Genomic DNA, 19,606 nt, shown 5'->3' with positions numbered 1-19,606 from the left:
CTCTCCCTTCCTCATCTTCCTTTGTCCCTCATATTCCCCTCTGGAAATGTTTACCTAAACAAACAATGTATACCTCCACTTTAAGACTAGGGACTAGTGTGATGCTCTGTAGAGACCTTAAAAGTTTTATTGGCTTTATTCAGCCTTTATTGACCACCTATTGACCTGCCAAACATTTACTGAACCCCATTTTATTAACCCCTTGGATAGTCCCATTGACCCTAAGGGGTCAGTATTTGCCACCTTGGGAGCCCTACTTTAAATATAAAATTAAGAAAGATTTATTATCAGTTTTTTTTGAGGGCCAGTTAACACCATGTTGATGCGTTCAAGCTTGCACATTGTTTGCGTGTTTCCATTAGGTGCATTTTTTGGCAGCCCATTCATTTCAACAGGCTGCTGAACGCATAGGAATGTGCAAAATGTACAGCAGGCAAAACTTTTAAAATCACGCTGCACCAAACTGAATGGAACTGCAGTACTATGCATTTTGGTGGGCGCAAACATACTCGTGTTTGCAAGATGCATGGAGGTGCCATTAAGAATTAATGTGTATCTGCGGACTTCAGCGTGACCCTGTGCAGTGTGGGTAAAGATGTGCTTCCGTGCACGTTCCCACACCACAGTTGGTGTGAACCAGTCCCCGAGCATAACTTTATAAAGAAATGGTAATGTAAAATATAAACAAACATATTATATTATTATATAACCAGAAAACAGTCCATTTGTTTTACTCAAGAGCAAAAAGAAAAACAGACTAAATAAATAAACAATTGTGTTGCACAATGCATTATGTAAGTCTGCATGACATAATGTACTCTGCTATAGAAAGCTTTCTTTTTTTGTTGCTTTCTACATAAACAAAGAACATTTAATTTGTTTCTAAAGCTCAGAGGAAGCAGGAAACACAGATTTATATAAACAATCCAGAATGTACAAAGCAGTGTTTAAAAAGTCTTATGTTTTCATTTTGCTGCTGTTTTCACGTTACTTTATGATTTCTTTAATATCAACCAAAGTAATAGAATTTGGAACTGCTTTGCACAATGTAATATTAATTAATCTTTTTCCAACCCTTTAACCTCATTTTTTGCTGTTTTAAATGTGTGAACCGGGTACCTATTTGGAAAATTAAATAACGCATAAATATTACACAGCCTTATGCAACAAATGAATTCAATTAAATAATGGCTATTGCTGTCCCATAAGTTTTGTAACTGTATATGGCAAAGGCAGAAAGTCTACTATTGCACAACCAATTCTAGCCCCTTTCCAGCCAACTCTCACATGTACAGTATTCGTCTTCAGAAGTACACCATTTTGTTACAGTCTAGGTCAGAGGAGGAGTCTTTGGCCCGGGGGGTGAAAACACAACAACTGGTCCTTTCATGAAAGGGTAAGATTTCCATGGGCTAAAGAAAGTGAACCATATAGTGTGCAATGGTGCCACATTGATTAGTGGTCATGGTAAAAAGTGAGTATTCCTAAAGGTTATGGTTTGTTTTGATACACCTTTTAAAACTTTCCAGTATCAGCTTTCTCATGCAACTCTCAACATTTCTTATTACAAAGGAAGTTAGTGCTGGAAGATTTCCCTTTGCCAGAGGATATGATTACAGGTCTGAATTGAGAAGTCATATAATGCCCAGAATGTGCCACTGACTATGACTTTCACTCTTATCGATGTTTAAAAAATCTGTATTTAGGGACCTCTGGCCAACATGTCTTATTAGTACTGGTCTGGAAGGCAAATGCCCTGATCTCAAGGTTGCAACTTTCTTCTTAATCAGAGAAGGCAAAGACCTCAAAATAATGCTCATGTTCTTGGATAAAATCAGAAGCCCAGGAGGACATTGCCATGTTTGATTAGCCATTATCTAGGGCCTGCCTCTACTTTTGAGTTTCCTTTAGATCTCCACACCAGTACCTAGTTCTGGTGGCTAGTGGTGAGTTATCCTGGGTTAGGTAGATAAATACCCATTGGTAGGCTGAGTACCTTGCACACATTAACAAAGTGAAATGTGTCATATTAAGCTTTAACTCAGATCTACAGTAAAAGCACAGCTAACTTTGAGAAGATGGCCAAATGTTGTTAAAGTGGACTTGTCAGGGTTCCCAAAGTAGTTAATACTGTCCTCCAAGGGTTCATGAAACTAAAATGTCTGGGGTTAAAAAGTAACTTTTGGGAGTCAAAAGGTGGTCAAAATATGATGAAAAGTCAATTGGGGTTAATACATTTTTTCGAGGTCTCTGTAAAGCTCCACACCAGTCCCTATTCCAGAAGGTAAACTGGCTTGTGGTAGAACAGTTACACAGGGTTTGAAGGCTGAATACCCTTTTTGGTACACCTTGTACACATTAACATTATTTGTTTTTCTTATCAAGCTAAGCTGAAAGGTGAAAGCATTAATAGTGTAAAATGTGCAGAAACTGCGCTAATTCCAGTGTATCTCTAGCTGCTCGCACTACAATGAACATGTCATTGCAATAACCAGATAATCAAAGAAAGTGCAGCGCTAAACCAAATCACAAAATAAATATCCCATAATAAACTGGACAAAAAATGTGAAGAAATACATGTATTTCTTCACATTTTTTGTTCAGTTTATTATGGAATATCTATTTTGCGATTTGGCTTAGCACTGAATTTTCTTTGATTAAAGTAAAAGCATTGCCTGACAAGTACTCCAACTATGCAAAGCTGGAAAAATATTGGTAAAACGACCTTTAGGTAACGTTACAAGTCTGAATATATTTGGACATGTCACAATTTACATCAACAGTAAAAATTCTTAACAAAGTTCTTCCTTTCATTAATAAAAAGCAGCCCTTCAGTCCCAGTCCAGTGATTTTGCCAAGCTGAGGTCATGCCACCAAGCAAGTCATAAGATGGAAGGCTGCAACAGGGTACTGTTTGGTGTCAGCCATGAACTGCAAAGACACCTAGATTTACATGATCTTTGTAAACCTGTGAGCCAAAATACCCTCATCTAGAAAGTGAGACTGACCCTGGATGATGCTTAAACAAACGTGGCTGTGTCCCCTTGGAGAGGAAAGCACAAGAAGGCATTGCCAATAGGCAGATTTAGACATGTGTTAGAGGTAACATATAATAGGTGTTATATGTATACCGCCACTAGCATGCATGCATTTATCATGCAAAACTATATATTAAACTGGACCCACTTTAGATTTTTACATGGCATTAGAACTATTGGTCAGAGCTATGGAAAACAGAAAATGTGTAACTGGTATAGGAAGTGAGATGGTTACATTTTCATTATACTGTATACTGATTGTAACGCTAAATTTAAGTAGAACTCTAGAGGAAAAGGTAAAAGAATAACTAAAGGCAAAACATTCTTTAGACTTAGAGTGGTGAAGGGTTTGAACCCTTTTGCATACTGTATATATATATATATATATATATATATATATATATATATATATATATATATATATATATATATATATAAATATTAGAGATGGTGATCAAATACTGTTTGTCATTACTTCCATTTACCTCTTACAGCTTGTCCAACTTGCAACTAAAGCTAATCTCTTACACGTTTTATTTTTATTATTCCACATATTTGGTTCGTTTTTTAAAAAAAAGAATATATCCAATTACTTTTAAAAGTAACCTGAATTGTCTGGAAATTTCCCCTACCACCCATCTTGTTGGTTTGTATTCCACTCATCCAAGTCTGAAGAAGGCTATTCAATACCACCCAAGTGCTACCATATTAGGAATATATGTTGAATTTGTAAAGCATTGTAGAATAATATGGAATGCATTGTTTTGATTTTAACTTGGATCTTATAGAGTTATATACATTCAAGCCTGACTGCTCTAAATCTAACATCAAGCTGTTTTTAAGCATTAATGCAGTTTTGCAGGGGGCAGTTGTGAATCTCCTTTCGGAATCTGAAGGTCATGCCTAATGTTACCTTTGAGCATTGCCCCTGGATATGGTTAGAGCTTGAGAAGCTGTCACATGTCATCTGATGAAACCAGCTCTCAAACTTTTACTTTTACTTTATACCTTATGGTGTTATACATAAACATAAAGCCAGTGAAGGTGTAAGAAAGAGCAAAAATTTGTTCGGATTGCAGTAAAAGAATCTATACAAAGATCTTTCACCCAATGGGCTGACGCCGTTCTGAGTAGGATTAGTCAGAGATTTCCAACATTGGTCATAAACTCTAGAAATGTATGTGTGCTCACTGATCACAGGTTCCTATTAGATATCACAGGAGGTTTAATTCCCTTCATCTAGGGTTTTGGGTTGGCCCTGAGTTTTCTGTCATGTCACTTGGTAAGACATGTCATAATTTTAGCTTCTGCCTACTCTCCTGGAAAGCCACATTGTGAAACATGTTGAGTGAAGACTGCTCCCCTGTCAATAAGTAAACGAAAGGCATTTTTGAAAGAAACTGTATAAAAGAGTACAAACAACAATGCCTTTGTAATGAAAGATGTTGTACAAGACCAATTTTGTTCATTATCTCTCTCTTATGTCATGAGCTTTCAATGTTTTTTATTACAAATGACATGCTATTGCTATTTGGCTGTGGGAATGTTCCTTAACCACTTGCCGACCGCTCACTGAGCTGGTACTGTGGCAAAGTGGCTCGTTATCGTCTGGCGACGTAGACCTATGTCACCAGACATTCCCCCTCTCTCTGCGCCGCCGGAGGCTCACTCCCGCTGTATTCAGACACAGCAGGAGTCGGGCCAGGGGAGGAGAGGCAGTGATCACCGCCGCTCTTTCCCGATCGTCGGGAATTGAGTGAGGAGATCCGCCCGCTTGTGTAAACAAAGCGGGCGGATCTCCTATGTGACAGACAGGGACAGATTACAGGATTCAGCATAGCTGAACCTGCGATCTGTGTCTGTGTCACAAGACCCCCTCCCCCACACACGTCAGTAAGCATGAGGCATACATTTAACCCCTTGATCACCAATAAAGTTAACCCCTTCCCTGCCAGTGTCACTATTACAGTAACAGTGCATATTTATAGCACTGATTACTGTAGTTATGTCACTGGTACCCCCAAAAGTGTAAAAAATGTCAGTTAGGGGTCCGATCTGTCCGCCGCAATGTCGCAGTCCCAATAAAGTTAACCCCTTCCCTGCCAGTGTCACTATTACAGTAACAGTGCATATTTATAGCACTGATTACTGTAGTTATGTCACTGGTACCCCCAAAAGTGTCAAAAATGTCAGTTAGGGGTCCGATCTGTCCGCCGCAATGTCGCAGTCCCGCAAAAAATCGCAGATCGCTGCAATTACTAGTAAAAAAAAAAAACAAGAAAAATGACAAATCTTTCCCATAGTTAGATTACAGTAATCAATATGGTATTTCGATAACTTTTACGCAAACCAATCAAAATACGCTTATTGTGATTTTTCTTACCAAAATTATGTAGCAGAAAACAAATTGGCCTAAAATGTTAAAAAAATTTGATTTTTACATTTTTTAGGGGAATGTTATATAGCAGAATGTGAAAAATATTGTTTTTTTTTTTTTTCAAACTTGTCACCCAAAATTAAAAATTGCACAGGTGATCAAATACCACCAAAAGAAAGCTCTATTTGTGGGAAAAAAGGACATAAATTTTATTTGGGTACAGCGTCACACGACCAGGCAATCGTCCATTAAAGTAATGCAGTGCCGAATAGCAAAATAGGGCCTGGTCAGGAAGGGGGTCAATCTTCTGGTCTTAAAGTGGTTAAACTTACTGTATATGTTCCTCTCTGTGATGTATACCATTTCTGTTAGCTCTGTTAAATTTTCAACAAAAAATTATTGATACAAGAAAAAAAAAAAAACTTAACAGGTAACAGTTTGATCAGTAGGACAGCCAGAAAGATCACATAAATACCAGTCTAAATGGTATCAAACTCAAATTCACCTGCCCACAGTGCAGCAGGGTCATCTAAATTCCAGGTTATCACTGAGACCAAAAAGGTTCTAATGGAAGATGGAATATTTCTAAAGGCTCTACACATAGAAAAATAATGGAATATGTACACAATGATACAAAGCCAGTAGACTAGGGATTAATTAAAAAGGAATAACCCATGCAGTCCCACTGTGTCTAATTAACTCAAATAACCAACTCGCTCAAAAGGTAAAATCATTCTTTAAAGGAATATATAATGTTAATGTGAGAATCAACAGCCTTTCAACTATCCAAATCAAACGGGATTTATTTAGCAAAAGTGAAAAGAGTTTCTCAAGTTATGTAAAGAGGAACAGAGGATCTTCTGTTCATTTTTAAAACAAAAACAGTATTTATAATGACCCGTGACAATGTCGTTTTTATTTTTTTTATCCTATCTGAATCCATACGTTGTATCATAATAAAGCTCTTTACAGCCACATCTGCAAACCTACATATGTGGTGTTCATGCATGCCAAAGTCTACCTTTTCTGTGTATTTTATTTTACCCCCCTTTCTCAGTGCCTAAAATATAGGACTATGAGAACTTTGTCTTAATAATGTTATGTATCACAAGCCTTTTTGTAATTGTAATGGAATTGTAGGAATAGAGGAATTGTAATGACAGATGTATTGGTCATGAACAGAGAAGGCACTGGGTCCCATTCAAAGATCCAGGAAAAGTTATCACAGGTCCTCTGGTGAGGGCACTATTTTGGTGTACTAGGTCCTCGAAAACACAGTCTAAAGCCTCGTACACACGCAATGAATTTCCGCCGACCGGTCGTCGGTCTTTTGTCCAGAATGGTGTCTGTTGGTTGGAATGTGCTCTAGACTGCACACAAATTTTCCCGCACGACAGAATTCTACTTCAGAAGTGATGTCATGTGTTGGATTGCTTTGTATGTGTTCTTTCATCTCTGAGCATGCCTAGTCTTGCTCATAAGATTTTTCCCCATCGAAATTTGTACTAATGAGACGAAAATTGGACGTGTTTTGACGGTCGACAAAAATTATATAGCCTGCACACCAGGATTTTTTCGGCTGAAAAGTCAGAGTCGGTTGCCGGAAGCACCATACTAACAAGCCGAAAATCGGCAGATTGGTCGTCGGACGAAATTTCCCGGCCGAATTTCTACTCGTGTGTACGGGGATTTAGCCTCATAACCAACCTTTTGGAATTGATTATCTCAGCTCAAGACCTAACCACATCAGGCCTTGTGAACCATTTCACCAAAAGCCTTCCCTAGATCCCGAAGTTTTCCATTTATATTCTAACTTCTAATAACAGTGACCCCAGGAACCCCAGGCAGGTATGCAATAAGGTCAATCAATGTGTAGGCAATGCTTACAAGGAGCCGTTTCAGTTTAATTTAATTAATACATCTGTCTCAATGTATTTTAATTTGCAGATCATGAAGTCCATTGTGACCAGATTCAGCAGGCGACCCAGTTATTTCTTCTGAAATAGTCATTTGTTAACATGCTGATAGGAAAGATAAGCTCATCAGTGTGATGCTTCTCATTTGCCTTCCTGTAACAGGGTGGGGGAGGTATCAAGACCTGTAAATGTTGCTTAAAGGGTACTTTCACTTTTACACGCTTCCCAAAAAAGTCCCCATGCAACATAGTGTGCCCAACATATTAAAATGATGTGCTCTGTTCCCCAAATAAATGTCCAAGTCTTCGGCTGTTGACACTGTCATCCACAATCTGTCTCACAGATGGCAAGACGCACCTAGTGCCAGATGTGCAACCCCAGAAATCCACAAATAAGCACTTCTAAGGCTTCTTCCCCATCTTCACATGTGCAGTCTGCTCTTCTTTTCCTCTCATAAAAATGCTGAGCTGCAAGGGAGAGCGGACTGTTCATGCACACGTGCGGAGGGATTCCATCAGTGCTCATTTATTGATTTCTAGGGCTTTGCATCTGGCATTGGGTGCATCCAGCACCAGCTATGCTATCCAGGTGCCAGAAGCTGAAGAGGAGGAAGTTATTTGGAGAATGGAGCTGTCACAGATCTTGTGCAGCAATTGTTCATTCCAATGCAGCAAGTGCTCATTTCCATGGAACAGGTGCTCACAGGTCTTGGCTCCTGGTGGCCTATTCACAGCCAGGGTCTGCCTGGCCTCAGTACTGGATTGTCTTCAGCTCTGGCTCCTGTATTCCTAGTTCCTTAAAAGTCTGCTTACCTTATTCCAGAACTGGCTATGCCTGACTTCTCTCTTGGATCACCCCTGCCTGTTATGTCTGCTGCTCTCTTGTGTTACCAACTTTGGCATGGACTTCTGACCACGATTCCATCTCCTGATTTGGTACTTCGCTGCCAGCACATTTTCGACTCCTGTCTGTTCCTGTCCTTGACGTTGATCCTGTTCCTGCACTTGTTTGCCTGGCTGCCGCTGAACATAACTTATGACCTGACTCCATACTGCCACTAGAAGGACTCCTGTGTTTCCAAGCACCGGTTCACTACTCCAGCTTCCTGGCACCTGTGCCCTTCCACTGCCCTAGCAGTTCCTGTCTCCACTACCAGGGGTGCTTGGACGGGAATTGCACAAGGGGCCACCCTCATAATCTCGAGCTCCACAGTCAGGGATGTGACAGTAGCACAGAATTTTAACATATATAATGGCAATGCTGTTATGCATAAGGACCAAAATCAGGTCTCCTTCTTTGCCAGACCGAGCTGTGCAATGTGACAAATGGACCCCAGGACTGGATAGGCAAAAAACAGAAACCCTTTATCAGATAAAACAGCTTGAATATACTGTATTTATTTTATTTATGTATTTACATGTTCATCTATGTATTTTATTTAAACTGCTACAACTTTTATACATACAATTGTGCTTACTAACATTGACCCTTTATACTTCTGTGCTGTGTTTATTATGTTGATCATCTTTTATGCATTTTACTGGATGTTTTGATTAGTCCACACAATCTTTCAATGGATTGCTGCAGTTATTATTACATAATCTGGCATTCATACAAAGATAAGTCCTTGTACTTCATTCAAGATCACATAGCATTTATTTAAAGTTGCAATATAAAAAGTAGACTACATTATTAATAAGAAAGGCATTCTGTCAAGGTAACTGGCTGCTAGGTATCACTAATGTAACACAAGCACAACGCAGTTTTTACCAATGGCCTTTGGTTTTGTCCATTGTCTATGGCCTTTTGTAGACATCATTTGTGGAGTGTGTCCACAAAACTGGTGTTGAATTTAAAATCTGAAATGGTAATGGAGCATGCCATTGATTGACCATACATAATAAACACACTCCTTGTCTCAACCCTTTCTAAAAAACCTGTCATCCTGAAGAAAAAGTCTTACTGCCAATTACTCCATGTATGTTAAACTTGCAGTAGTTCTCATAAATGCTGCCCTTCTTGGACCTGCTTTAGGTAAAGGTCAAGACATGACTTTACTCCCATAAAAGTTCCTTCACAATGTAAAGCGCTGCGCAAACTGTTGGCGCTATATAAATCCTGTATAATAATAATAAATAATAATAATAAAGTAACAAGGATGATTCAAGGCATATCCAACATGTTTTAGGGGTCCAAAAAATGCATCATCATCAGGTCTAGAAAAACATAAGGACATCTTCATATCAATATCTCCTCAGGGTCATTGTTAATATCAAATACCCAATAGCCCATAGCGTTGGATGAATAAACATTAATGTCAGGTAGCATAGATAATTAACATACAAGAACCTCAGACACATTTGAGAATATGAATAAAAAAGCTTACTATTTGAGTTCACCAACTTAGTTAAAAAAAGAATAATGACATTATGAATAGAAAGCCCTCTAGAGTTAATCAGGTCACAACTTAAACTTCTTCTTTATGTTACCACAGCTTCTAAGCAAACAATTGCTAAAGCTTGGAAGACATCTAACCGATCTCTCCTTGAATTGAAACAAAGCATAACACAAGTAAGATAGAGGCTACTATATTAGATCGTACTCCCAAACACCTAAAGATTTTGCAACCCAGGGCCGATAATTACTTACCCCCAAATTTTGACCAATCTTTATTGGAACCACAAGACATTCCTCTTGTTTCATGGTTTAGGCTTCTTCTAACTGTACACATGTGGTTGACCTGGATGGGAGTGACCCCGACCCGCCCTTGTTCTTTTCTTGTCCTTCATAACCCCTTTTTTAAACTCTTTTTCATTCTTCATGAAATCTACTTTACCATAACAATATTACCTAACATACTCTCTACAGAGTGACTTTAAGCCCACAGGCTAATATCTCCCAGATAGTTTGGGGACCATCTCTCTGAATGTTCTACATATATATACTTGTTACAAGCCTACACTTGTTGACTGCTTTTGCTTATGCTCAATTTCAACTTTCTGGAAAATGTTAGCACTTATGCCATGACAAGCGTGTATATGAATATGCTTTCTGTCTGATAGTACACAATTTTTGTACACTACCTTACTATCCTAATAAAAATATTGAGCAAGAAAAAAGTAATACCAACAATAACAATAATAATACAATGACTAAAATATGTACCAAATGAGAATAAGTCAAATATACGGTATCTAAAATGTAATATGCATTTAACTCAACTATACACTATTCAATCTACTTGTCCCTGAACCATCCCCCTAGTCTCATGAACACCATACATTAGAAGGATAAACCCATACACACCAACCCATTAGTGGTAGAATTAGTGGTAGAACCAAAGGAGACTATACTATCATAATGTACCATGTAAGTGGTAGTCAGTAAGTGGCATGACTATTCAAAACAACATTAGAGTACAACCGGGAGTATTTATCCAACTATAAATGCAGATAAGACCTCTGCAATTACTGCAGGATTTTAAATTGTAGGAGGATGGAGCCTTGGGTGTCACATCACGGCCATTTATAATTTAGCCGCGAGTCGGCATATGTGTTTTATACGTGCATTTGAGCTAGCACCAGAGGCAGTGCTCTATAATATAAGTGAAATATTCTTCTTTTATTTATTAAACCTTTTAAATAGAGAGCATTAGATCTTGCGTGTTTCCCTTTTCTTCACATATACATTGGGTGTTCCTGAGTTCCCAAGGTCCTGTGTACTCTTCTTATAAGAAAAGAGGAGTGAGGACCTGCCTACAGTCTGTCAGAGCTCAGCTATTATCCCTGAGGGGAACAGCGCTTACTATGACCGTCTGGTGATGCCGGGGTCAAGGCTTTAAGGTGAGCGGCCAGTTTGTATGGTGGTGGAACACAGAGCACTTTTATTATTTGGATCACAGTATCACAGTGGTGATTTCATATAATGATTGGACTTTAATTTACACTATTTGTGAATTTTTATATTTTTTACACATTATAATTGTATTAGATGTGTATAGCACTTTTTATTTTATATTTTGGTGTTGATATTCAGTACAAGAGACTTATTTTAGTTGCGCTGCACTATTTTCTCATAATTTATGGTATTGATAAGTGTTGCGATTTCACTTTATTAGTGTCAGCTGGTAGCAATAATATTATTATTATTTTTATTTAATATATTTTCATATATTTGAGCACAGGATTTGTGTATATATTGTTTATTATTATTATTATTTTTATTTCATATATTTGAGCACAGGATTTGTACATATATATACATATATATATAGTGGTTGCTCTAATTGATTTTAGTATTATATAATTGCAGAATCCCCCTGATTTAATTAAAACAGCTTAGGTTTGGCTTTTCATATGGGCTACTGTTGTAACTGGGTTGAGCTCCTTATATTCCAGTGAATAATTTGCTGCTTGAAGAAGAAATGCTGTATTCCCAGCTTTAAATTGGTTGCAAACCTCAGACATGAAATATTAACAACGCACATTCCTCTACATTGTGTGTGTGCTTGTCTCAGTCCAGAGCATTTCTGTCTGCTGCCACATTCCTCTGCTATCTGCATGAGTCACTTCTGACAGGTTTTCCTGACACCAAGAGGTAAAATGGTGACAGGGGAGGGATCTCCAGCTGATTAACAGCCTCAGCTCTGTTCCTGTATGCTATGCTATATGAAGGGGGGGGGGGAATGTCCCTTCCCTCCAATCAGCTCTCAGAGATCTTTTCACTGAGCTCTGCAGAGTGTTTCATCAGCTGCCCACTCCCCACTTTCTAAAATTTTAGACAAGCTGTATAAATTCTACACTTTGAACAACTGTAGAGCAGAGGGGGTCGTGGATAAACAGGTACGATGTATGTAGGATGAATTGTTTCATGTCTGTGTATCACCTGAGGCTAGTCAGGTCACTGGGTATATGTAAGGGTTTACAACCACTTTGAAGATGTTTGATTTAAATGTGAGCGTATCATACCAATCAAATATAATACAGTTGATTAGCATAGCATAAATATCCATTTTCAGTAGGCCTGCCACTAACAAAAAATGACAGAATCAAACCATAGCACTAAGCAATCACAGTTGCATCAGGTATTTAGCAGTGTCACTATTCACCAGTGAATTAACGGGCTTAATCTTTAGAAACATGGGTTCCACAAACAAAATGGTTACTGAATGTATGGTGTCAGATGCACTTTAAAAAGTGATTCCAAGCAAGAAGTGCAATCAATCAGCAAGTCCATGCAATTGTGCTAAAGTAAGAAAGTCCTCTTTGTTCAGCACCTTGGCCTCTGGCTTCTGAAAATCATAATGGTTGTCTTTGCTGTTGGAATTTGTTGGCACTAGAAATCCTATTATTCAAATTTTCCAGCACATGCAGCTTTAAATGCCACATGCTATCACACCTGGAAACTTACAGAATATGTCTGGGGATTTAAAAAAATAAAATTTGGTGCATCTCTGCAAAACTTGCACATTTCCCCATGTGTTGTCTCTTTAAAAATGTTGCAAGAACAGGAAAATAGCTGCTGATTAGCGATGAGCTAACCTTTGGGAAACTGTCACATGACAGCAAGCCGTTGGCCCAATCAGCTGCTGCAGGGGAATTCCCCACCTTGCAGCTGCATGTAACAAAGGGATGGGAACGCTGGTGACATCATTGATCTAACACGACCGCATAGCCATATTATGGACAATGTTATTGACATGTGGCACGTGGCAACTATGGCCAGGTGATTGGGTCGGCAACCTGCTATCATGTGAAAGTTTACCGCAAATCTGGGTTGAACACAGTGAAATATAGGGGGAGATTTACTAAAGCTGAAGCATGCAAAATCTGGTGCAGCGCTGCATAGAAACCAATCAGCTCCAAGGTTTTATTGCCAAAGCTTAATTTTACAAGCTGATGTTAGAAGCTGATTGGCTACCATGCACAGCTACACCAGATTCTGAGTGCACCAGTTTTAGTAAATCTCCCCCTTAGCGCCTTGTTACTGGTGGTTTTGCCAGAAGTCCTGTGAATTTCCTGTAGTGAGCTGAGAACCCGGACTGCTCTAAACTACACCTTTCTTTTTTCCTCATCTCCATAACATAATGGGTAGGTGTTCTGTAGTCCAGCAAGAGCAGGCTTTATATCTGGCCCAGACATATACTTTATTATCATCTTGAAAAGTAACTAAAAAAACCTCTAACCCTAAACCTTAAAGGGTAACTCCTCTTTTAGAGAGGAAAAAAATATAGCTATTAAAAAAATATTATAGTATATACAACAGCTACACAGGTCATATTGTAATATTAATTGTTATTAAAAATTACCTTTTCCTTTTAAATATGCATCTGCTGTAATTTTCAGTGTCAAATTCAATGCAATATGGCAACCTGGAAGAGTTCTGTACACTGTCGGTGTACAGAACCCCCCCCCCCCTTCCCCCCCAGAAATGTCATTTCCTGCTTGCGTGATTTGGCTTATTGATTTTTCCAGAATTCTACACTAAGATACAAGTCACATTCTAGGCTTCCTCTGCAATAAGAATGTCAGTTTTAATGAGATGCTCCACAAGGCTTAGTTACTTCTAAAGGGATGCAGACCAGATTTTCTCATTAGAACACCGAGACTGTGTCAGGTAATTATAATGAACTTGACCCCCTCATTCAGAATTAGTCTAAAAATCAATCTGGTGAAACAAACAGCTATTTCGCCAGAGCAGCAAAAGGTAGGAATCAGCTAGTTGGTTAAAATCCCTACATGGTATATTGATCACTCAGAGGGGATTGTTTCTTTTTTTTTTTCTCAAAAAAGTGGAGTTTTTCTATAAGCCCCAAACCTGACCTTTATACATTATTTTTTAACTGTGTATACATTATCACAGCAATAAATACATTCATGTCTATGCTAGTGGTGAAAATATTATCTCTAAAAACTCAAGCGATACAAGTACTTATTTACACAGCACTAAGCTATCCCTGCCTGAAAACCTGTACCAAACTACAATAACCCATTCTTTATTTTTCTCTTATTTTTATATAAGGAAAGGAAGAAACAAGGACTCTTCAGTAGACAGGGCTGGGAATGTTCACATGACTCAGCAGTTTGTATTCCCACAAGACCAGAAAATCATCGACAAAAACATTTTAAGCAGTAGGTGGCCCCATGCACTGTGCCTCTGTACCTGGCAAAAAGTAAAAGTCTTGGGTAAATCCCATATGCAATGCCTATATATATATATATATATATATATATATATATATATATATATATACATAGTTCTTTTAACTGCAGTGAACTTTCATTTATCAGTAAAAGTGGGGCTTCCCGACAGAATGCTAGCATGACAGCAGATGTGACGGCTCCAGCTGTAAAGTTAAATCTCAGTAAGGATTCATGATATGGATACAGACACTCTCCATTGCCAGTGATCCGCTCTGCATTAATACAGGTTTTAATTACCATGATTTATGCAGGCTGGCAAATTCCCATCAGAATTAAAAAAAAAAACTTGTGTAAGAAGCAGTGAACCGGAATGACTACATACAGTACATGCTGATCAAACCCAATGTGCTCAGCCGCTACACGACCTACATTAACTGGTCCTTTTCAAAGCACGGTCTAGCTATTGAGCTAGACGCATACCTACATACATGCACACACAAAAGGGGCCACGCAATTATTCATCACGACAAATAGGCTGTCCAGTTTTCAAGGGAAGTTGCCTTTTGCAATAGAATTTCTCCCAATGTGGTAAAAATTCACTAGCTAAGAATACCCAATCATGTGTAAGTTATAAAAAAACAAAAAACAAAAAACAAAAACATTTTTATTTGCACGTGATTGGAAGGGGAAGTTAAAGTGGTTGTAAACCCACTTTAATTACCTTTACCTATAGGTAAGCTGTAAATATCTCCTAAACTTGCACCGTTTAGGAGATATTTGCAGTGCATGCAGCCGATGACGTCATCGGCGCATGCACTCTGAAGAAACGGCCGCCTGTGCCATTTCTTCAGAGCCCAGTGCCATGACTGGTGGCTCCCGCACGCATGTGCGGGAGTGATGTCACGCAGCTACGGCCAGTAATACTGCCGGAGACCGTAGACCCGGAAGAAGATGGGTGAACATGGATGCGACCAGCAGCGTGGACATCGTTGGCTTCATTGGAGGTAAATGTCACATAATATGCGATGCACATTAGCGCATTATGCTTTTACTTTGCAGGGAAGAAAAAAAAGAAAAAAAAAATTTGAGGAATTTACTTCCTCTTTAATAGGACTTCAGCATGCTCACTAAGCCTGGGGCTAAATCACTTGCAAAGTGAAATTTCTCCTGCAAAACGAACAGCCTATTTGCCTTTAGTAAAACATCACTATACTTTCTAACTAAAATGCATATCACAAAGCATTGTTTACTAATGAAGCATAGATGCAGGTCTAAAAAAACTGCAAAAAAACCCCCAGAAATAAATCACTTAATAACAGCAATAGCACCTTTGCTATGAGGAAGGCATAAAGCCGAAACGCGTCAGAATTTGTCATGTTGTCACAGCTATCCATGTTGGAATAAAGAATTTTACTTGGAAGAAGCCTTTTCGTGTGCCGGCTTTATTCATATAACATTTGGTTTGGACGTTCAGCCTGAGCACTGACACTTAGCTCTTTATCTTCCCACAGTGCGGTGGAGCTAGGGTGAGTTATTGTTAATAGCACCTTTGCTTTACATTTATTGGAGCTGCTTTGGTGTTCAGTGCCAACCTGACACCTTTGCAAATTTCTTATCAAGAAGGGGGTCTCACATGAATTGCATCACAAGAAAAAGGCTGGTTCCTGGTTCAAACCAATCAGCTGTGACATGCTGAGAAGGCGTGGCCACATACAGCAGCGAAAATTCAAAACTCTCTTGTACCATACACTTACATAAAATGATTGTACTTTTCCCCTAAATATTATGATTCTATTTTTTAGGCTTTTAGTTGCACATAAGGCTTTGTATTTTGTTTGTTTTTTTACTTCTAATAATTTACAAACCGTTAGTTGAAAAAAGGATACTAATGTACAAATTAACATGGCAATACCTACTCCACCCATTACATCAGCACAGCTCAGGCAGAAACAGGGCAAAGAAAGCTCCATTGCATAAAGGGATCTAAACTTTTTGTAGTTGAAGTCATGCTAAGGAAGAAGGCACATGTATAAGATATATATATATATATATATATATATATATATATAGATTCAGCAAACTTTGTGCGCCAGCAAAGATCCTGTGTGATGTATTATGCCATTGTTGATAATTGGAATACTAAATATTGCTACAGATATGACCTACACAACAATAATCTATCAAAATATACAACTGCAGCACAGCTCCTAATGTGTTAAACTGTGAAGTTATTCAAGAATCATATGTTAAAAAAACATTTATACTTAAATATTAATTAGGTTAACTATCCCAGCTTTAATCGTGCTTTACTAGTTCCAACCTCCAGTCATTACGTCAAAATTGAATTTAATAGTGTAAGTTAAGCAGAAACGCACTAACATTGGATAGGACTATCAAGAACCTTAATGGCTTTTAACAGATCTGACATTTTAAGCTGAAAGTTAGTAACTCATTTTTTTTTAAAATGACGTGATGTTATTTGCCACTTACAATGCAATGACTTGCTTGCTCTGTGCCTACATCTACAGGCGTGGTGTTCTGTATCAACATTTATATTAACATGTTAAAATACAGTGCTGTTAGTAGAGCTTCTAGTTGTAAATAATATTTTTGGACCTAAAAATGTAAAATAATAAATATTGTATAAGTAAATAGATAACTAAATAAACAAAATAGTATTATTTGTATGATAATAATAACAATAATAATAATAATAATAATAATAATAATAATAATAATAATAATAATAATAATAATAATTATTATTATTATTATTATTATTATTATTATTGTTATTGTTATTATTATTATTATTATTATTATTATTAGTAGTAGTAGTAGTAGTAGTATTATTGTTATTGTTATTATTATTAATAATAATCATATTTTTTTTATTTATTTTAGTAGTAATAGCAGCAATAGTAGAATTCATATTTTGATATTTTTAATTTAAAAATATTTTAATATATTTTATAATAATGTAATATTTGTGTATGTTCTATTATTATTATTATTATTATTATTATCTACATTGTTTAAAAAATAAATATTTTAACTAATAAATTACATACAGCAATACAATAATATGTAATACATGACCGATATCAGGACCTTGCTCATACAGCTTGCAATCTATATTTAACCAATATAATAAATTACGATCACTTAATGCAAAAATAAATATCTAATGTAATCATGAGAACCTCATACGCTTTTCACCACCCCTCTAAATAAATAAATAAATGATTATGCTCAATTTTTGGATGCATTTTCTGCCCTTTCAGAGCAATGGTCTTTTTTTTTTTTTGTTTTTTTTTTTTTTTTCAGCCAGTGATCTCTTCACTTTCCCATGTACACACAAGAGTAAGAGCTTGATCTTTTTTTTTACGCACACTGCACAATCAATGATTTTAAATTTGCTTCTCATGACTCCCTGCTGCCATATTAATGGAGCAGGGACAGCATAAGCCAGTACCTGGCTGAGTAAACACAAGCAGTTGGCATTCCCTGCCTATCTCATCCCTGTACCGTTCTGCTGAAATCACCACTATGCTAATAAAGAGACCATCCTGGATTGCTGGCATGCATCTCCAAAGAGTAAGGATGTTGTTACAGTTCCGCAAACTGACCATTAAATGGCCACCGCATTTGTTTTCAGCACCATCCTGAGCTGAAATATTAATGTAGCCGCTTGCAACATCTCATTATGCTAGCAGGCAGCCCTTCTACTGAACACTAATTGGATTCAAAGCCCCTGCTCCCTGTTTGGCTACCAAGCTTGCCCTAATAGAATAGCTTCATTCATATATATAACTATTTTCTCAATTTGCACCCAAGAAATTTAGCCTGAATGCACATTTTTTTTCCCCCTGGTATGAAGAAACGACGGATTCTTGTCCAAAATGTCAAGTCGTGCTTGAGGTATGATAGAAGGAGCGTGTCAAAGCTTTTTCTAACACATAGTTTAGGCAAGAAGGTGAAACCAGCCACCAAAAAAAAGTTCAAATATAGAACGCCAGCTCCCCCTGCTGGAGGAAAACAAGACGGCTTGAACCTTGGTGATAATAGCCCAACATTAACATGCACAACTTGATGTTTTGGTGACTTCATAATTACAACCTTTCGCTTAAGGAAAAAAAAAAAACAGAACATTATGAAACAATTTTAGAAATGGATTGATGCCGGCTGTCACCGATGCTTAAATCCATTCAAGGTGAACTTGAAGGCTAAAATGTAAGCGAGAAGTATGGCAACAGACAATGTGATTAGAAAAGTCACCCAAGAGACACTTAGCAGGAAAAAAAGACCTTGATCGCATAAAGAAATAGGGAACGCAGCGATCAAGTATGTACAATTAAGAGAAAAACATAAAAACAAATGATCAGATGTCGTCTTAATTTATTCCAGCATGAAAAATCTAATTTTGGATGCAGTGCAACCTGTTTAATCCCTGATCACAGTTCATATCTTTGCCAGAGCCAACACAACACTACTAATAAAGGATGCAATGCCTAGAAAATCCCTAGACATAGCCTGCCTTCCATCATCCTCCCCTCCATACATGCAGATGGCTAGTTAATGATCAGGGTGAAGGATGATAACTAGTTTAGAGTTCAGTGGATTTCCTACCTTGCCCGCTGGTGACAAGTAATCCAAGCAGGTAGAAATGAGGGAGTTTCATGTTCAGGAGGTTTAGGCTGCTGGACAGTTCCTGGAGTTGGTTATTTTGTTTGTTTTTTGTTGTGTTTTCCTGCTAGTTACAATGTATCGCCTCTGTTGCATGCACAATGAGCAGGGTGGAAGCACACACACAGACAGACACACAGCCGGACAGACAGACAGAGCCTGGGTACTGCACACAGAGATGCAGCTTCATACACACAGCCCGCAGCAACCAGTTCCTAAGCAAAGTGATGAGCAGCGATGTGACTGCAGCTCTATATCAGCCACAAGGCGGCCAAGGTGTTCATCCGCAAGAAGCACGTCACCCTCTCCTGGCTCAGGGATTCGTCCGCGGCTGCTTCACACTTCTTTACAGGCGGCCGATGGGGGCTATGTACGAAGATGTGTGCGCTCCTCAGTGCGCGGCTCCCGGCCACTGACCGGCTCAGCGATGGCAGCAGCAACAGTAGT

At 38.1% G+C, this 19,606-nt stretch overlaps 1 protein-coding gene across 2 annotated transcripts in view; it reads right to left on the bottom strand.

Moving 5' to 3' along the window:
• NCAM2 (neural cell adhesion molecule 2) overlaps positions 1–19,258 on the bottom strand; it is a 491,943-nt gene extending 472,685 nt beyond the window's left edge. For both annotated transcript variants that reach the window (XM_082247052.1, XM_082247051.1), the window contains exon 1: positions 19,103–19,258. In XM_082247052.1, the coding sequence (XP_082103178.1) occupies positions 19,103–19,154 (52 nt within the window). In that variant the 5' untranslated portion in view covers positions 19,155–19,258. The remainder of the gene's footprint in view (positions 1–19,102) is intronic.
• Between the last annotated feature and the right edge of the window lie 348 nt (positions 19,259–19,606).

The sequence above is a fragment of the Pelophylax lessonae genome, assembly GCF_965119305.1.
Source record: "Pelophylax lessonae genome assembly, chromosome: 2".
Lineage (NCBI taxonomy): Eukaryota > Metazoa > Chordata > Amphibia > Anura > Ranidae > Pelophylax > Pelophylax lessonae.
Note: the sequence above shows the minus strand (reverse complement) of the source record. Positions and strands in the feature narration are given on the sequence as shown.